This window comes from Quercus robur, chromosome 9 (genome assembly GCF_932294415.1).
Source record: "Quercus robur chromosome 9, dhQueRobu3.1, whole genome shotgun sequence".
NCBI classification, from domain to species: Eukaryota; Viridiplantae; Streptophyta; class Magnoliopsida; order Fagales; family Fagaceae; genus Quercus; species Quercus robur.
Window position 1 is genome coordinate 24,119,344 of NC_065542.1, and position 17,911 is coordinate 24,137,254.

Consider the following 17,911-nt stretch of genomic DNA (forward strand, 5'->3'; position numbering starts at 1 on the left):
AATTTTTAGCCCAAAACTAAAAGACAAGCTACAGAGAGAATCAATTTATGGCCTAATTAGTCCAAAATGAACCAAATAGAACTAAAGTGAACTAAAATGGACTGAATGAGACCGAAGTAAACTAATAAATAAACCAAATCAACCAAAGTGAACAAAATGAGATCAAAGTTGACCAAATAAGACTAAAGCGGACTAAAAATACTACGCTCAAATGAAATACTACTCTTTAGCTATATATATATATATATATATATTTTGTGCGTGTGTTAGTGCATTGTAAGTTATAACCACACATCCACAAAGCTTATCCAACATTGGTGCTGTGCATCAACACTTCATTCATCCCAAAACATAGCTGGGTTCTGCTAAGAAGTTAGAGATGTTTGGGCAACTCTCACACGAGCTTGAGATAAACGTGCCCGCTAGTGAAGCCTGGGAGCTTTATGGCACGCTTCGGTTGGCAAAACTTCTTGAAGAAGACGGAACTCTCATTCAGAAATTTGAGGTCACTGAAGGTGATGGAGGGATTGGGACCATTCTCAAGTTAACATTTCCACCAGGTACCTCAAAGTCATAGAAGTTAATCAATGTTTTTACCCTTTTTTTTTTAATTTCTTTTTAAGTTTATAGTATCTGGTGAACGATTCCCTTTACTAGTTAAATAATACTAATAATTAATATTTCCACCAATTTTATCCAGCCTACCTCGCAAACCTTCCATCAACTATTGCAAAAAGTAATTAATATTCTACAAAAACATAGAAGCAGACGTAGATAACCAGAAAAAAGAAAAGAAGAAAAGGGAAAATTGTTGACAGGATTTGAAATCAAAATTGTCATGAGGATGTTTTCAATTGCGAAAATTGATAGATTCCAATTCCTGCAACCTTAGAATATATTCATATGAGATGTGTGTGGCATGTAAATGATGTTTTTACACTGTCAATCAATTGCATATTTAGAGCAAGACTGATTTTTTTGTCCATGGTTACAACTGCATACTTAATAGTCTAATACATGACCCTTTAGTCTAAGATTCTTATTAATGCTAAGGTGTATAACTCAATTAAGTAAAGATACTGCATTAATTATGGATCACCAATAGCCTTACCTAGTCATATAGGTCAGGAAAATTATTAGGTACCGTCAGAGTATGAATGAGTGTTGAGAGATGACAATTAAAAAATGAATTGAAAATTTTTAAGCATTAATTACACCAATTGAAAATCCAATACATTAGTAGCAAGGACCCTATTAATATTATACTTTAAAATTTGTCTTATTTAATTTGAAGGATAAAATGGATTTAAAAAAAAAGAAAAAAAAATAGAGTGGAAAGTTGCACGATTCATGCTAGTTAAAAATGAAATACTGATTAGGCTACCATGTTTTCTTTAAACTGTCAATTTGAATAGTTACTTCATCTCTCTTCATTGAACTTTCTTTCCTTGAATTAGGCACACCTGGATTTACTTATTACAAAGAGAAGTTCACAAAGCTTGACAATGAGAAACGCTTGAAAGAAGCAGAGGTGATTGAAGGAGGATATCTTGAATTAGGCTTTACTTTTCATCACACTCGCTTTGAAGTCATCGAGATGGACAGTGATACATGCATGGTGAGAACCACAATTGAGTATGATGTCAAGGAAGAGGCTGCTGCTAATGCATCATATGCCACCATCGATGCAGTGGCAAAACTTGCAGAGCTCGCCAAAAATCATCTCATCAAAAACAAAGCTTCTAAAGATACACATTAATTATGAATCTTTGCAATTTATTGGTGAAATACAACCTTATTAAATAACAAACTTGCTAATTGTGGTATTGAATAACTTTTTATGTATTTAAATGTTTCAAATTGGTCAAGGGCCTTGTAAGTGATTAGCATTTCCCCATGTACAAAGTGTTTAAAAGTCTTAGAGAGGGGGGGAGGGGGGAGGAGGGTTTAAGCTGCAGGACTAGTAGTATGTTGTAAGCTCAACTAATAAAATCTATTATTTTCAAATAAGCGATTTGAGATTCCAAACAATTATGCCTACACTTATTCTAGGCACCAACATAACAGAGATGTTTATATAGCCACACCTAACTCTTTTTTGACGAATAGCTACGCCTAACTGTAATTGAATAGTTTGACGAATAGCCACACCTAACTTTTTTGATGAATTAGCCACACCTAACTCTAATTCAATAGCATAATCACAGTTTAATACAATAAGCTTGGGCTCCTGCCTGGCAATTCTAACCATTTTCAAATCATCACGCTCTCGCAACCTTAGAATCCAATGACACTTTCGACGTCACTAATGAGTTCTTCTAAATATTCAACCATAATATTTCTAAATGCTATGATCTACACAAAGAAATATAAAAAAATGATAGCCGGCGTGAAAAGATTCGAGTCATTCTACATGCGTTCGAGAGTGATGTTGACAACATAAACAATGGCCTAGGATACAAACACTTCACATGATTAGATAAATAAAACCATGAATTGTTAATTGGACTAATAATTGCATTTAGCATTGCTCTCTTCCTATTGGCTCATTTGACAAACCAATATGTGAGCATAGACATGACAAAACGGGCGGGTCAGGTCGGGTTCAAGCGGGTCAATTGGGTCACGAGTCAAAAACAGATCATTTTAAGCAAGTTAAAAACGGGTTCGGGTAAATTGGGTTGCGGGTCGGGTTGGGTTGACCCGCATTTTTCACATGAATTTTTTATTTTATTATTATTTTTTTTATATAAAGAAAACAACATTTATTTGCCATTTGGAAAGTTATGCAACAAATTACTTGATGTAAAATGCATTATTTTGAATTCACCACTTATATTAAGAATAAACTCAGTTAAACTTATTAATACTTATTTAATAATTTTAAAATTATACAAATCCTAACATTGTTATCTAAAACAAAATAATATAAAGATAAGTAAAACAAATACACAAGTTTTATTTCTACACAATATCAACATTCCAAAATATAAAACAAAATTACAAATGACTTATTGGATAACCTATTTGATAAAGAATAAAAACATATAAGAAATTTACAATCTTGAAAATAAATTTTATAATATATTATCAATTGTGGTTAGCACTCTATTTCAATTGAGATATACATTAAAGTTTGATTGCTTACTTATTTATACCTGGTCTATTTTATGAATATCATATCATTGTTAAACAACACACACACTAGGAAATATCATAATTTATTTTGAAAAGCCATTTATTTTGGACATAAATTGTTAAAAAAATAGGTCTAAGCATTCATAATTTATGCTAATTTGATACTTTGGTTTCACTATTTTCACACTTATGAATGTTTCTCACACATGTCTACAGTTTTAAATTTATGTTTTTAACTCTACTGTAACTAGATTATCTTGACATGTACTTTACTATTTGATATTTAAAAATCTTTACTCATTACAGAATGCACAACTATTTATCTTTCAATTAATTTGCATGCAGTTATGTAAATGCATCAATTGTTTTCTTAAAGCTCACAACAAACAATTAAATCAATATTGTCTTAATTTTACTATTTTTTTTTACCAAAAAAAAAAGGTTTTAAAAAAATGGTTCGGGTTCAGGTCGGGTTGACCCGCAAAAAAACCAGGGTCGGGTCACAGGTCAACCGTTTTTGCTTTGGGTCGGGTCAGAAAATTCTAACCCGTTTTGCCATGTCTATGCCAGCAGCAAAAGAATCTTTGGAAGCCGACTTGCCCAAAATTCTAAAGCATTTTCACTTTGTCCATAGATAAATTTTGAGAATATATATATCACAAGGAAAGAGCATGCCTAATACATCATAACAGTTAGCTGGGGTTCTGTTCAGAAGCAAGAGAAGTCACAGATGTTTGGGCAGCTCTCACACGAGCTAGGGGTGAACGTGCCGGCAAGTGAAGCGTGGGAGCTTTACAGCACGCTTCGGTTGGCAAAACTTGTTGAAGAAGAGCCTGCAAGTGGCATTGAGAAAATTGATGTCATAGAAGGTGATGGAGGGGCTGGGACTATTCTCAAGCTAACATTTGCAGGTATTACAAAGCAATTGAAGCTGGTGAATGTTTTTACCTTTTTAAATTTTCTGTTTTAATTCTAGCGGTGCATGTTTGGCTTTAATAGTAAGTATAATAAATAGTGCCACTAATTCCATTAAGCCTACATCGAAAACCTTCCATCAGTTATTGCAAAAATTAACATCGTACAAAAACATTGAAGCAAATGTAATTCCTTTAAACTTTTTTTTTTCTTTGTTCTATGTCAATTTTTTTTTTCTTGATATCCAAATAGATCTTTTTTAGTTGGTATCAAAAGAGAAGTCTAAAAGAAAAGGAAAATTTTTTCATTGGCTTTGATACAAAAAGTGTCATGAGGATGTTTACAATTGCCAAAATCAACAATACTATGAACAAGCCCAATTTTTTCAACTCAATGGAGTGACCCATTGTGAGTAATGGAACAAAACGGAAAGGTATGTTTATGTAAAAAGTGGGGGCCAAAAAGTGTCCATCATTTAGAGTCTTAAACGACCATTTCAATATATTGTGAATTTGGGTATGTTTCTAGATTTATTCTGCAAAAATTGTTAGATACCACTTCTTGGAACCTTAAAGACATTTAGATAAGGTCTGTTTGTGCAGAATTAAAATGTTGTTTTTATAATGTCAATTAATCGCTTATTTAGAGCAAGACTAATTTTTAGGTCAATCTTGGGTCAATATTAAAAATATGCAATCAATTTCATGTTCTATCTCAATTAAGTAAATATTTGAACCTATAATGTCCACTGTATAATGATTGTTTTTTTATCATCGAACTAATATATCAAATGATTTTTGGTGTAAATGAGATCCAGACTCAAGGGGTTTAGGTTCTTTTATTGCTTGGAAAAATAAAGAAATGAATGACTGATTTTTTTTTTTTTTTTTTTGATAAATCAATGAATGACTGATTGTGCAACTATTTTTTTTTTATTTGAAGTTTATTTCAATTTGCATCGTTACTTTATCTTTCTCATTCAACTTTATTTTTATTGAATTAGGCCCACCTTTGTTTACTGTTTACAAAGAGAAGTTCACAAAGCTTGACAATGAGAAACGCCTGAAAGAAACAGAAGTGATCGAAGGAGGATATCTTGAGTTAGGCTTTACTCTTTTTCTTATTCGATTCGAAGTCATAGAGAAAGACAATGATTCATGCATAATCAAAAGCACAATAGAGTATGATGTCAAGGAAGAGGCTGCTGCTAATGCCTCGTATGTTACTATTGACGCAGTGGCAAATATTGCAGAACTCTCCAAAAATTATCTCACCAAAAACAAAGCTGCTAAAGATGAACACTAATTATGTATCTTAGGAATTTGTCAGTGAAAAACCACCTTATGAGATAACAAACTTGTGGTATTCCTTATCTTTCTATGTACTTAAATGTTTCAATGCCTCTTAAAAATCAATTGCTTTTGCAGCAAAAACAACTCATGGAGGATTAATTGATTAGAAAATTCTAGTTGAGTGTGTTCTTGATTATAGAAACATGTATTTGTCAGATCACTCCATCTACTAACTTAAGCTTTTTGATTGGATGCTCTAACATGATATCAAAGTCCAAATCCATTAATTCTTAGACTCAACTTGTCAGGCCAATTAGTCTTTGTTTTGGTTTTGGTTGGGTTATGGACCTGTTTATCTCCAATAAGTTTAGGGACACAAAATTTTCACAACTTTTTTCATAATTATTGTGATTGATACAAAATAAAAATGGTAAGTAATGGCCCCATGTGAAATTGATTTCTTAACTCAACTTATTTTTTTAGAATCTTCTAATCACAACTCATCACATTAAGTACTTGCACTAGTCAGTGCAAAATAGAAAAAGTGCATAATTTTACATATTTCTGCTCAAAATCTACCCATATCGGTGCCTCTATATTACTGTGCATTTCCATTTTTGCTACAGTAACCATTTATATTTACACGATTACGGCAATGATTTTTTTAATTTATTTTTTTTCTTTCCTCTATCATCCTTCTCTTCTCCTCTTTCATCCGACTCTCTCTCTTACTCTGCTCTCTTTCTCTTCTATCTTCTCTTGCATCTATTAACAAATCTATACAAATTTAGATTCCAAATTTATCAAAATCTCTCCTAAAAAAAAAATGAAACCCATATAAATAATCAAACCCAAATTGCAAAAGAAGAAGAAGAGGAAGGAGGAGACTAAGAAGGAGAAGGAGAAAAAGAAAGAAGAAAGAAGAAAAAGAAGGAGAAAGAGAAAAAGAAAGAAAGAAAGACTGCGTTTAGAGAAAAGAGTTTGGAGCGTGTGAAGGTGGGTGGGGTGTGAAATAATAAAATAAAAATAGTGAAAAAATATTATTTAAATAAAAAAAATGGTGTATAATAGATAATCTGATGTGCTTTTTTATAAAGTGGTTGTGTAAAATAGAAAAAGTAGGTTATTATGCTAAAATAGACGGAAACTTTGGACGGACTGATGTGAATGCTCTAAGTTGGGTAAAAAGTTGTATATTAGACCTCTTAACTTAAGCTTTTGGATATTCTTAACACTAACCAACTTATTTATAAAAATACTGACTACTTTATGCTACATGAACCACTTTTGTTTCAAAAGTTTTGAATTTAAATAAGAAGTTTGTAAAACGATAAACTAGTGAGAGTTTAAGTTTAGGGATACAAAAATTTTCACAATTTTTTCATAATTGTTGTAATTGGCACAAAATAAAAATAGTATCAGTAATAAGGCCATGTAAATGTGATTTTCTAAGCTCAACTTATTTTTTAAAAATATTTTAACCACAACTTATCACATAATTATTTTAAGTACTCTTTTTAAAGAGTTTCTATAACGACCCAAGAAAAAGTGCTAGCCACATCTGCGCTATATCTCAAAAGGACTAGTCACAATTGAGGCTCCTTGTAGTTGTTGATAAAACTCAGTTCAACCCAGTAAATACCCGATGTAGGACTCATCACACACCCACACACATCACACAATCAATCAAATTGGGGCATCACAATCTCCCCAACTTAAATCCCTAACGTCCTCGTTAGGACCCACTTTGTGGGTAGTGTCTCTGAGCCTATACGGGGTTACTAGGCCAGCTCTGATACCATATGTAACAACCTAAGGAAAAACGCTAACCACATCTACGCTATACCTCAAAAGGACTAGTCACAATTGAGGCTCCTTGTAGTTGTTAATAAAGTCCAGTTCAACCTAGTAAATACCCGATGTGAGACTCATCACACACCCATACACATCACACAATCAATCAAATTGGGGCATCACAGTTTCAATTTATGGCATCCACTCCTTTATTATCAAATAAAAACACAGCCTATGATTGTGTAAAAAGTTATCATAACATTGCTATTATCTTAATTCTAGTTTGTGTTGGAGAGAGAGAGAGAGAGAGAGAGAGAGAGAGAGAGAGAGAGAGAGAGAGAGAGAGAGAGAGAGAGAGAGAGAGAGAGAGAGGTGTTAAGGAAATCCTTGTTTAAATCAAGCACTTGCTATAATCGACCATGGATAAGGTTTCTCTTCAAACTATTTTGGAGAAAAACCCTTCAAACTCCTTCTATATATTTTTATTGGATGTGGATTTTAAAAATCTAACAATTGAATTGCATGTTCTGTATGTTCCTAACACACATCCCAAATTTCGTTCAAATTGGATGTTATTTACTATTCTATCATTAAACTTATTTTTTATGCATAATTTTGGATAAAAAAAACTTGAAATTTAAACTTCTGATTGATGACATAGTGATTGATATTTAATCTTCTTAAAATTTTGCAAGCATGGAGGACATAATAAAAACATACAATCCAACGATTAGAATTTCAAATTTTACATCAAATAAAAAGATATTAACGGAGTTTGGAGGATTTCTCTCCAAACTAATTTGTAGAGAAACATTTTCCAGTCGAGCTTGAGAGAAACCTTTTCCAATAAAAAGAGTCTATTCAACTTACGATTTTTGTTTAAAAAATAGTAAGTGTGCAATAATATGTGTATTCAAGCCTTATGAACGGTTTTATGAAACATTTTAACTTTCCATGCGTGTCTTTTGATGAAATTTAACCATATGGGTATAAATAGAGGCTTATGTTCACTTGAAAAATAACTCCACAAAATAGTAAGTTAGAGAGAAACATAAGAAATTTTGTGGTTATTCTCCGAAATTGCTATTTGTAGAACCCAACAACTTAGTTGTATCCTAGGTACAAGTTTGCAATAACCCTTTAGCAACATTAATGGTAAGCTTAGATGAAAACTAATAAGAAACTGGTCACATCAACAATTTAAAAATGTTTGTAAAATAGTTTGTGATTGTAGCATTACTCAATTTTACAGTAAATTAGTGTGTGTGTATATATATATATATATATCTATATAATGGTCTGGAATTGGAGACATTGAAATAGCTACATTAACCCATATGTCTAGTACACTACAGTTATATATAGTAATACAATGTTTGGGTCTTGCCGTCTTGGTATTTATTGTATTCTGTTTATGGAATGAAATATTTTTGTATAAAGAAGACAAGAACCTTAGGATCCAATGCTTCAATTTATTTCATAATTTTTTAATTTAATCATGTAATGATGTAAAGAGTTGGTGGTATCCTGAAGGGCCTAAACTTATGTTTATGTTGTCAAGATGAATCCTGATAACGACGTATCATCATTGTCTTCATCGATGAGTTCTTATTATAAATCCAACAAGTGATTTTTTTTTTTTTTTTTTTTTTGAGGAAAAATTCAACATTTGATTAAAGATTGATCTTGACAACATAAACATAATTTCAGGTCCTTCAGGTTACTACCGACTTTTTAAATGCACGATTAGATAAAACCATGAATTGTTTGCTTATAAAAACAAACCGTGATTTGTTAATGGGCAACTATTGATTACATTTATGGTCTATTTGGATTGTGAGGGAGTGAAGAGAATAAAGTAGAGTTGAATACTTGAATCTTGATATATCCTCCTAATTTTAAAACAATGAAGATAAATGACTTCTTTGTAGTTAAAAAAAAAAAAAAAAAAAAAAAAAAAGGTGTGATGTGTTTCTGCCTGTGCATTTTAATATTAATTAATAAATAAAATATAAAATGTCATATAATTATGCAATTTATTTGGATTAAAAAGGGTTGGTAATTAAATATATATGCATCACCAAATAACCCATGACTCACATCCTGAACTTTTATTGTTGAGACCCATGAGTAGCCCACAAGTCTAATAGGATAAGCTATGGGCTAGTTTTTTTCTATTAAATATATATCCTAATCACTAAAATAAAATTTTGTTAAAAAAATACTATATATTAAAATAATTAAGTATAAAATTGTAAAGTTTCAAAATCTTAGGTGGCACAATATTATAATTTCAACCAAACAATTTTGATTCTATATATAGAAAAAATCTTGTTACACACTCATTATTGTACATTCCGAGCACACTCCCTTTGAAATCGTGTTTTCGCGATTTCAAAATATAATTTCAAAGGAGTATATACATCTGAATAGATAGCTGCTCAGAAGCCAGAGATTAAAGATGTTTGGGCAAACCCTCACACAAACTGGAGGTAAACGTGGCCGCAAGTGAAGCATGGGGGCTTTAATGGCAAAACTTATTAATGAAGAGCTAAGTCTCATTGGGAGAGTTGAGATAATAGAAGGTGATGGAAGAAAGGGGATTGTTCTCTAGTGAATGTTTTCACCTTTTCTTAACTTCCTTTTTTAAGTCTCTACTCTCTAGTAGTTAATATCTGCCTTTAGAGCATCCACATTAGTGGAGCTATTTTTTTAGTTATTTAGCACCACAAAAAACTACTTTATTTATTTTACCTTCTCACTTTACAAAACATCCAACATCAATGATTTTATTTTTTTACCTCTTCATTTAAATATTATTTCTTTCACACCTCACTTCATTTGTCTCTCCCTCTCTCATCTGAAGATACCCAAAATCCCAGCCACCTCCACAACCACCCACAACCCACAGCCACCTCCACCATTACCACAACCTAAATCCACCAAATTTGCAACAAAATCATCCTTATAGCATGATCCCATCCTTATGTTATTGCTTAGAATTACGGTGGTATATACATTCAAATTTTCACAGTTACTCTAGCTTTCTATTTGATTTTTTAATTGTTTTTTCTCTCTCATCCTATTCTCTCTCCTCTCTCATCTGATTCTCTCTCTCCCTCTACTCTCTTTCTCCTTTATCTTCTTGAATCCAACAAAAAAATTATACAAATCATCAAATTCTTCAAATTTATTCTAAATCTAGATCCCATCAAACCCAAAATGCAGAAGTGAAGAAGAAGAAAATGCCAAAGAGGAAGAAGAAGAAGCAACAGTAACAACAAAAAAATCCACCTGAAATTCGCCCAAAATCACCACTCACAATAGCAATGAAATCCGCCCAAAATCAAACCCAAATTGCAAACCCAAAATCACCACCCATAGTGAAACCCAAATTGAAAAAGAAGAAGAAGAAGGAGAAGAAGAAAAAGAAGAAGAAGGAGAAGGAGAAGAAGAAAAAGATGAAAGAAGAAAGAAAAGAAAGGAGAATGAAAATAAGAAAGATAGTGTTAAGAAAAAAAAAAAAAAAAAAAGTGAGTGGTGTGGGTTAAAAGTTGGTGGGGTCATATGGGTAGGTGAGAAATAAAAAAAAATGTGAGAAAAATATTATTTAAATAAAAGAGGGTGTAGAATAGATAAATTGATATGGGTACTTTGTAAAAATGATGATGTAAAATAAAAAAAGTAGGTTCTTTTTGTAAAAAAATTTTAGAATGACTAATGCATATGCTCTTACATCCAATTTTTTCTCACATACACTTTCATGTGGACATTACTTTTTCTGGCATCGGTATACTTGTCTTTTATAATTGCAATATCTTAAAATTTCTATTTACAAATCATTCATAAAGCAAAAAAAAATGTCATTATTCAACGGTAAGTACGACTTTGTGTAAAAAGAAAAAAGAAAGACCGATAATGTGTTGTCTTATATTATAGCTTGCTGTAGCTTGCCAAAGAATATTGTTTTGGGTCAGTGGCAGCTTGGTGGGCAGAAGATGATGTGTGGCAAGGAGTTGGAGGAAGAAAGAAATAAAAAATGAAGGGGAGAAGAGAAGGGCTGAGTTCATTGAAGAAGAAAGGTGAAGACGAAAGAAAAAATGGCTGAGGAAGAAACAAACCAAAAAAAAAAAAAAAAAAATGAAAGGGAGGAGAAGTGCTGGGTTTGGGTTCGGTGAAGAAGAAAGAGAAAAGAGAGAAAGAGAGAGAAAAGATTAATTTAATAAAAGAAGAGAGAGAAACCAATTAAAAAAAATATATATATATATATATGTATATGTGCGGCCAGAAAATTCATGGCCCAGGCCCGCTCTATATTAGGGCCCAGGGCCTGATCTGAGGAGACCTATTGTCAAGGATGAGTTTAATGCAGGGATAAGATAAGTGAAAAGACAGCCAATACTGTAGTAGAGAACTCTGTGCCTGACAAACCCCTATTCTTGACCATGCTATTCAACCTTTACGTCTACTCTCAACCACTTGAGGTATGGGCTGATAGGACAAGTCCTCTTCCCAGAAGGTAAAGCTTACACGTGGACCCTAAAGGGAGGAAGGAATACGAGTATAAAAGGAAACGAAAGCCAAGAGAAGTGGGCGGCGGAAAAGGAGGAGAAGAATGGGAAGAACTTGATGCTCCTCGGACTAAGTCCGAGGAGTCCAACCCTTCAGGCTACATCGTTGTAGGGCTTGGATGTTCAGGCCGAACCATCTTCTACATGAGCCCCCCTAAAATCAGGACCGGATCGTTGCCCAACGATCAAAGGTAAGCCTTTTAAACCCATTCTCTACAAATCATATTGTGAGAGATCTTTTATGTACGAGCCCAACATCATTCTTGGGCCGTTCAATAATCGTGCCCTTACAATTGGCGCCGTCTGTGGGAAGACTTGTGCATTGGCCCAAGTGGCGGTGGAGTCAACTCTCTAGCAAGTAGAGGTTCGCGGGATTTCCTCCATCTCCGGCGACATGCAGTTGTTTCTCCGACATAAACTTCTGCTAGGGGCTACGCCCTGCAGTGCCAACGGCGTGGGCAGCTCTAGGGGCTTCTGGCCTCAAGCCAACTCTCCCCGCCATGGTCTAGGGGCTGACTTTCGAAAAACAAATAAATACAAAGAAAAAACTATAAGTTTTGGACAGAACCAAGGCCTTGCATGGTCCTCAGACTCAAGCCTATGGGGAAACCAAGTACACGAAGAAAAAACTACAAGTTTTGGACAGAACCAAGGCCTTGCATGGCCCTCGGACTCAAGCCTATGGGGAAACCAAGTACACCAAAAAAAACTACAAGTTTTGGACAGAACCAAGGCCTTGCATGGTCCTCGAACTCAAGCCTATGGGGAAACCAAGTACGCGAAGAAAAAACTACAAGTTTTGGACAGAACCAAGGCCTTGCATGGTCCTCGGACTCAAGCCTATGAGGAAACCAAGTACACGAAGAAAAAACTACAAGTTTTGGACAGAACCAAGGCCTTGCATGGTCCTCGGACTCAAGCCTATGGGGAAACCAAGTACACAAAGAAAAAACTACAAGTTTTGGACAGAACCAAGGCCTTGCATGGTCCTCGGACTCAAGCCTATGGGGAAACCAAGTACACAAAGAAAATTCATAAGTTTTGGACAGAACCAAGGCCTTGCATGGTCCTCGGACTCAAGCCTATGGGGAAACCAAGTACACAAAGAAAAATCATAAGTTTTGGATAGAACCAAGGCCTTGCATGGTCCTCGGACCCAAGCCTATGGGGAAACCAAGTGCACGAAGAAAAAACTACAAGTTTTGGACAGAACCAAGGCCTTGCATGGTCCTCGGACTCAAGCCTATGGAGAAACCAATTACTTAAAAGAAAAACTACGTTACATGGACCTTAGAATCTATCCGAAGAGAACTCTCCATTAACAATTGGGTTAATCTCTAAACTGCAGGGATTCCCAAGTCTGCTCTCGGATCCTCGGTACCGAAGGGATTGATGCAATATAGAGCAATATGTTACCAAAAACACAATCGGAGTCCCTTACTGCTCGGTTGCCCCCTCGGATAAATTATTTAGAGTTTATCGTTCTCGGACGGTCTCCTTGCACGTATTACGGAATATTCAGCTGTTATCTCGGTTAGTTTCCTAAATTTAATTTACTGTGAATTATCGTTATTATGCTTGGTAATGTTGGTAAATTAGAGTTAGTCGGATTATGTTTCAAGGTTTCCTGCTCTAAGTATCATTGAAGAAAAACACACATGGAGCACACACATTCACAAAGTAGTTGTTGCAAAAAAGAAAAATATTCAAAACAAGTAAATAAATTCCTCTTTTATTAAGACAAAGAAATAGTACAGCGTACAATGAAAAGCTGGAATAAGCTTATATTCAAGCTAACTACATAAGCGAAAAGAAAGATACAAGAGAATAAAGAGAAAGTCGGGGAAGTAGCACAGAGGAGAGGCTGGCTGCTGCTTCAAGACGTTGTTCAAGGAAAACCATTCCTCAACACTTTTACATGCCTATAACTCAGGCAGCCAAAGAACCCAACGTGGGGCCTGCACCATTGAAGAAAAGGTGTAGAGAGCCTGGCTTCGGACTAGCGCTGCTGAAGAAAAGGTGCAGAGAACCGGAAGGTGATGAGCCTCCACGGAACCACGCCTGTGGTATCGCAGACGGCGCTGATGGTGGAAAATCTTTCTTCTGACACACCAAAAATCTGGTGTGACCAGAACCTGCTTCAGATTTTGACTGAAAGAGGGGAGGGTACCGTTCCCACCATACCCAAGCAGGAGGACACCTTAAATCTGTGCCTCCCCTGCCCAGACCACATCACTTTAAGTCTTGGAAGGGTCCGGTGCCTCTGTGGCGGGTGAAGTTCCTCCACCTCCGCCCAAGCTTCAAACATATGGCACTAAGGGAAGATGACACTGGAGGTAGGAACTAGTTATGGAGAAAGGGTTATGATTCTGAAGAGAGCCAAAGGGTTTGTATGCAAGAAGATTAACCTCCTATCCTACTTATATAAAGGGTAGGGAGGAAGCCTTTAATTCGTGCAGCTTTCCAAAGAGCGCTACGAACAAGGCAGGTCTGGGCTCAATTTCCCACGCCATTCACAACCGTAGGATCTCAAGATCCTCGGGAAGGCGCACTTCGATTGTTGAAACTTCAGAGTACTCACGTGAGTAACGAAGGGATGACTCTTAATTTGGCACATCTCCCATGTGAATGTAAAAACACAAGTATGAGTGGAGTGCAGAACTTGAACGAGCCATGATGTGGGCCCAAAGTCACCAAAACCCTCATTCCCAACTAAAAGTCGGGCAGCAGGATTTTGAGGGGCTATTGTGGGGCCACAAAATTCATGGCCCAGGCCCGCTCTATATCAGGGCCCAGGACCTGATCTGAGGAGACCTATTGTCAAGGATGAGTTTAATGCAGGGATAAGATAAGTGAAAAGACTGCCAATACTGTAGTAGAGAACTCTGTGCCTGACAGACCCCTATTCTTGACCATGCTATTCAACATTTACGTCTACTCCCAACCACTTGAGGTATGGGCTGATAGGACAAGTCCTCTTCCCAGAAGGTAAAGCTTACACGTGGACCCTAAAGGGAGGAAGGAATACGAGTATAAAAGGAAACGAAAGCCAAGAGAAGTGGGAAGCGGAAAAGGAGGAGAAGAATGGGAAGAACTTGATGCTCCTCGGACTAAGTCCGAGGAGTCCAACCCTTCAGGCTACATCGTTGTAGGGCTTGGATGTTCAGGCCGAACCACCTTCTACATGAGCCCCCCTAAAATCAGGACCGGACCGTTGCTCAGCGATCAAAGGCAAGCCTTTTAAACCCATTCTCTACAAATCATATTGTGAGGGATCTTTTATGTACGAGCCCAACGTCATTCTTGGGCCGTTCAATAATCGTGTCCTTACAGTATATATTTGCAACTAGTAACCTAAAATCTCATCCTAATTGTCAGATCTCTAATCCCACCAAAGATAAAATATTCTCAAAATAATTCTCTAGTACAATATTTAATACCATTAAAATAATAATAAAATCTTCAATTCCACAATATAATCTATAATTGTTGTCTTCCAAGAATCTCTACTCCAATGATCTCTCTAATATATTATATCTGTAAGGGGGAATAAAAGGGGGGGGGGGGGGCGGTGGGGTGAGATAACTCAATAAGTGGAATTCACTAACATTGAGATGTGGGAACAAACCTTTTAAATAAATAATTCATACAGCAAAGTTATAACTTGTAACGCATCAATATTTTAACACCAAATATTTCATATAAAAAAATATCATTATATTGTGAGCCATTATGATTTACCAACACCACTATACAAACAATTTCCTAGGTTTTTCTCGTAGTCAACGTTTACACCCTATTAACAGAGTTGTGCTATCCCCTTTTTAGGATTGAAACCCCATTTTCATCCCCTTTCTTAAGGATGGCTCCTTTGGAACCTAAAGGTGCACTCCCTTGCTAAGGAGTTCCCTTTATTCCTTAATGATATACTCCCTTGCTAAGGAGCTACCAAATGTGCACTATCCTCTTCTATGGGACCATCCCTTGCTAAGGACTTGTTATAGTATGATTGTCTCTTGCTAAGGACTAAATACAACACTAAGCTTTTAATCACAACTTGCCCTAGGATTCAAAACAAATCCAAGATGCTCGTAACAAATAATCCAGTCATAATACTCAAAAAAATACAAAGATATATCCACACATACAAATTTAAATAAGTTTAGGTTGTCCACAAGTTTTTCATATTATAAATAGTCAATGTTTCCATACAATGTGCACATCAAACATTTATGGAATATTAATATTTTATAGAATATCAACATATTTCTTTGATATAAGAATAGTTTCATAATCAAAACCATTTTTGGGAAAATCCCCAAATTTGTAAATACCACTTACCTCTTATTTGTAAAAATGAAACTAACTACCCTTGAGTCACAATAAATCAATAGAATTAGAACCTAGTAACACCAAAAATAAGTTCATCAATCCGCAATTTCCCACTTAAAAATCTGTTTTCACACTTAAACAATTTAATCCGGGACAACACTAATATTTCCAAAATTTTCCATTTATTTACTTACTGTGTACTTTCGGCTTTGATCAGATTGTTCTATTTCACATATTTTCACTATCTATAAATTGGCATGAAAGTACAACAATTCTATAGAACTCTAGCATTTCATTAGTTAGTTGTATATGACTTCTTTATAATATCTATGTTACAGTGGCTAAATAGATTCAGATTTTGGGCTTAAAACCATTGCTGCATAATCAGATTTTTGGCTTAAAATCATTGCTGCATATCGCAGTGGCTTAGAGATGATAACTAATGTCACTAGAACTGAGGAAGGTATCTAATAACCATAATATAATCATAGATATTCATGAAACTAACTCCTATTAGCTCCATTCCAAGACATATAGGTATATATACTATTTTTATCTAATCAATCTTAAAGCCTATGGAGGGCCATACGGCTATGTTCCATGCCTATTTTAATATTGTAACAATCATAAGTCAGCTTTCCCATTAATATAATGATAGGTCAACTTTCCCAATTATATTCTACTAGGTACCAAAAATAATAGATGCAGACTCATGTCTTCCTATAAGCGTGAGAACAATTGCTAGCCATTGAATATTCCAACTTTCTAAATTTAGAGCAGGAGAAAACCATACCTGAAATTCTTATGCACAGCTGTAGAGAAGAAAAGAAAAGCTCAATCGTGTGTTGCGGCTGAAACAAAAGGAAACCTCTTATATATATATATATACCTGTAGCTTAAGAGGTAAAAGGCTAAGGTATTTAAAACTTATCAAGGCCCATATATTTACTTATGTCATCTCACTTGAGCCTCTTATACCACAATAATTATCTAATTTAAATATTTTAGGTCAAAATCAATTAAATCCATTTAATCATGGGCCTTCTTTTTAATTTATGTATAAGAAAGAAATTAGTAATAAAATTATGGGGGTGTTACAGCTTATTTTTGGTTTAACATGGGCACAAGATATAAAGTTTGCAAACTTGGTTAGTTTTACTTGCAAAATCAAAAGGCCCATGAATAAGCCCAAGTGCTAGCGAGTTACACCCAAAAGGAAAAGGATACCTGAGCTGCTCTATGTGACTAAAAATTTAGCCTGACCACATGTACCCATAAGAAGCATGCCAACTTAATTTAATGCTCGTTAACGAACTTTGGCAAATTTAGTAGGATCCGTAGTTGCCATTTTGGCCCAAAAGGGTTTTAGTAAATCAGGATTAATCAACAAATTACCCAAATTATGATTAAATCAATTCACCCTAATATCTAAGCAAAAAAGAAAAAAAAATCTAAAGTTTTCCATCCCATAAGGAATACAACAAATAAAAGCTCTAATACATATTCAAAGATGGATCCTAGGAGCATCTTAGAACTACTAAAAAGTTTTGTTGTTGTGGGTTTTAGTTAGCTCAACTAGTAAAGTCTTTTGTCATTAAATAAAAGATCAGAGATTCAATCCTCGCATACACCAAAAACTAATTGTTGTCTTGGTTTAATAATAAAGAGCAATCATTAGGAGTGGACACTACAAGTTGAAACTCTCTTAAAAAAAAAAAAAAAAAAATTGCCTTGGTCATTAAATAAAAGATCAGAGATTCAATCCTCGCATACACCAAAAACTAATTGTTGTCTTGGTTTAATAATAAAGAGCAATCATTAGGAGTGGACACTACAAGTTGAAACTCTCTTAAAAAAAAAAAAAAAAAA

The 17,911-nt window shown here is 34.8% G+C and overlaps 2 protein-coding genes across 3 annotated transcripts in view; both read left to right on the forward strand.

Moving 5' to 3' along the window:
* The first annotated feature begins 271 nt into the window (after window positions 1-271).
* LOC126699947 (norbelladine synthase-like) lies at window positions 272-1,868 on the forward strand. Its single transcript, XM_050397917.1, has 2 exons — window positions 272-560; window positions 1,458-1,868. The coding sequence occupies exons 1-2, from the start codon at window positions 380-382 to the stop codon at window positions 1,757-1,759; spliced, it is 483 nt and encodes a 160-aa protein (XP_050253874.1). The 5' UTR covers window positions 272-379; the 3' UTR covers window positions 1,760-1,868.
* A 1,839-nt stretch (window positions 1,869-3,707) lies between these two features.
* The window catches only part of LOC126699954 (norbelladine synthase-like), a 59,017-nt gene continuing 44,813 nt past the window's right edge, over window positions 3,708-17,911 (forward strand). The window contains exons 1-2 of one of the 2 annotated variants that reach the window (XM_050397927.1): window positions 3,708-4,049; window positions 5,057-5,547. In XM_050397927.1, coding sequence (XP_050253884.1) covers window positions 3,869-4,049; window positions 5,057-5,358 — 483 coding nt within the window. In that variant the 5' untranslated portion in view covers window positions 3,708-3,868 and the 3' untranslated portion in view covers window positions 5,359-5,547. Of the gene's footprint in view, window positions 4,050-5,056; window positions 5,548-17,911 lie in introns of those variants that run through there. The other variant, XM_050397928.1, reaches the window with a different exon arrangement.

What these genes read in the sequence shown, in the direction of transcription:
- LOC126699947 (XM_050397917.1), top strand. Translation starts at nt 380, where the DNA reads ATGTTTGGGCAACTCTCACACGAGCTTGAGATAAACGTGCCCGCTAGT. An exon ending in CAAGTTAACATTTCCACCAG is followed by an intron (nt 561 to 1,457) that starts GTACCTCAAAGT and finishes TCCTTGAATTAG; the next exon opens with GCACACCTGGATTTACTTAT.